The sequence below is a fragment of the Rhinopithecus bieti genome, unplaced genomic scaffold (assembly GCF_001698545.2).
Source record: "Rhinopithecus bieti isolate Rb0 unplaced genomic scaffold, ASM169854v2 scaffold_47035, whole genome shotgun sequence".
In the NCBI taxonomy this organism is placed as follows: domain Eukaryota; kingdom Metazoa; phylum Chordata; class Mammalia; order Primates; family Cercopithecidae; genus Rhinopithecus; species Rhinopithecus bieti.
The window spans coordinates 1-2,336 of NW_016860796.1; the positions used below are offsets into that span (position 1 = coordinate 1).

Here is a 2,336-nt window from a genome sequence, read left to right on the forward strand (position 1 = left end):
CGGGGCCAAGGAGTGGGAGGGCACAGGGGGACAAGTGGGGCTGGGCTGGGGAGGAGGAGGTCTGTGGGGGGCTGAGGCAGAGCGGGGAGGGCAGCTCACTGGCAAACACAGTGACATTGTCCTGGTAGGCCTGGTTGAGCGTGTAGTTGACAATGCTCTCCTCGTCGGGGAAGCCCTTGAAGATGTCCACGCTCACCTAGGGGGAGGGGCATCGCTGGAGGCCGCCTGGTCATGCACGAGTTAGGGGGTATGGGGGTTGGCTCGGCGGCCCCACCTCACCTTGGACATGAACTGGATCCAGCCGCAGGCCGCGTTGTCAATGGTATCCAGCTGCTGCAAGAGGGCCATGCCACTGGGCAGCGAGAAGTTGTCCTGTCTCAGGGCCGGCGGCAGCTCATCCAGCGACAGGTTCAGTGCCTCAGGGTGCAGCCGCAGCTCCGCTACGTACTAGGGGTAGAGGAGCAGCTCAGAGGGGGGCCTACAGGCCTGCCGAGCCGGGCAGAGAGGGGCTCCCCGCGCCACCTGCGGCTGCCTCCCTCGCGGGCACCCTTGGCACCTGCTGTAGCCAGTGCAGGTGTTGCTGCAGCCTGCCCTGCTCAAGGAAGCTGCGAATCTCGGCCGAGATGTTGAGCCAGACCTGGGCATAGTGAGTCACGTTGCCCACAAAGGCAAAAGTCTCATTGGCCTGCGGAAGGTGAGGCAGGGGCATGGAGTTTCCTGACGGCCCCCCGCCGGCTTGGGGGCTCTCACCCCACTCACCTCGCCAGTGGCTGACCTGTTGAAAACAACCAACCCTCCCCACCTTTTTTTTTTTTTCCCCGAGACAGGGTCTCAGTCACCCACGCTGGAGTGCAGTGGTGCAGTCCCGGCTCACTGCAGCCTCCACCTTCCAGGCTCAAGGGATCCTCCCGCCTCAGCCCTCCAAGTAGCTAGGATTACAGGCGCCCACCACCACACCTGGCTAATTTTTTTATTTTGGTAGAGATGGGGTTCTGCTATGTTGCTCAGGCTTGTCTCAAACTCCTGAGCTCAAGTGATCCTCCCACCATGGCCTCCCAAAGAGCTGGGATTTCAAGCATGAGTCCCATGCCCGGGCTCTCTACACCTTTCTGCAGCGCTCATGTGAAACCTGCTTTGCCCTCCACTCCCAGGGCAGCATGGCCTCCGGACCCCAACTGCCCAGCTGTGCCCACCAGCTCCTTTGCTGTACCTCTATCCATGTGTCCCTTAAGCACCCCATGCTCCACCCTCATTTCTCCCACCCTTATCCTAGGGACCCCCCTCTACACCCAGGATTGGCCTCATCCACAGGCCCTCCCCTCTCAGGCCAATGTCTAGCCCTGGCCTCTGCTTGTTCTAGACAGGACCTCTCACCCAGAACGCAAACTACCCAGCCGCCCGCCCACGGAACACTCTGGAAGGTCTCCGGACACACCCCTCCTCTACCAGCACTGCCCTGGACCGGCCACACCCAACCGGGGACGCTGCCAGAGCAGACTCTCCAGTGCCTTCCCACAGCAGCCCCTGGAGCTCCCTAAAGGAAAAGTGGCCACCTGGTCCCCACCTGCAGAGCCTGTGTACCCGAAGCTGCACCCCTGTACCCCTCCCATGTCAGTTCTGCCGACCCCTCTGCCCGGGGTCCCAAGCCTGCAGAGACCCCTCCCACACTGCCTGTCAAGTGTCCTAGACCCACGCACCTTGAGGATGACGCGGTCGACCTCAGAGCCCGCAGGTGCGTACAGGATTTTGGGGTTGCTGGTCATGAGGTGCACGAGGAGGCCCAGGTTCCGCTGCTCCTTGCTCGTGAAACCCAGGGAGCTCATGTTGCCCCGCCGCAGCGCCTCAGGCTCAATGGTGCTGGGGCAGGGGACAGGAGGCAGGGCCAGGCCATTAGAGGGCGGGACCGCGAGAGTGGGAGGGGCATCGGGATGGGGCGGGACTTCGGCACACAGGGCAGGGCGCCAAATGAGACCTCCAGAGCCAGGGCCTAGAGTCAGGGCTCAGGCCCTGCCCCTGGCTGTCCTCCTCACCCCATTCCCCTGCCGCCCACCTACCGGTTGTTGCCACACAATATGGGCTGCAGGCCGGCCCAGAGCTGCACGAAGGCTGAGCACTGGCCCTGCAGCGTGTCCGGGGAGGCCGGTGCTGCAGCAGAGGGTGCGCCCTCCTCAGCGGTGGCGTTGGGGCCCACGACTGTCCCTGCCCCAGTGCCATTGGCCACCCCACCCGCACCGCTGGCTGGGGTCCGGGGTCCGGCCAGTGCAGGCACCCTGGGGCAGTAGCAGGGCCAGGGCCGACAGGACATCCACATCCTGCAGAACCTTCTGGGCATCCAG

At 63.9% G+C, this 2,336-nt stretch overlaps 1 protein-coding gene across 1 annotated transcript; it reads right to left on the reverse strand.

The window, feature by feature from the left end:
- Window positions 1-6: 6 nt before the first annotated feature.
- Window positions 7-2,330, reverse strand: LOC108525400 (ATP-binding cassette sub-family A member 2-like; the record flags this gene model as incomplete). Its single annotated transcript, XM_017866388.1, has 5 exons — window positions 2,055-2,330; window positions 1,698-1,857; window positions 557-685; window positions 280-447; window positions 7-196 (listed from the first exon to the last, which is right to left on the reverse strand). Coding segments are annotated over exons 1-5 (904 nt in total), but the record flags the coding sequence as incomplete, so codon positions are not given.
- Window positions 2,331-2,336: the final 6 nt, after the last annotated feature.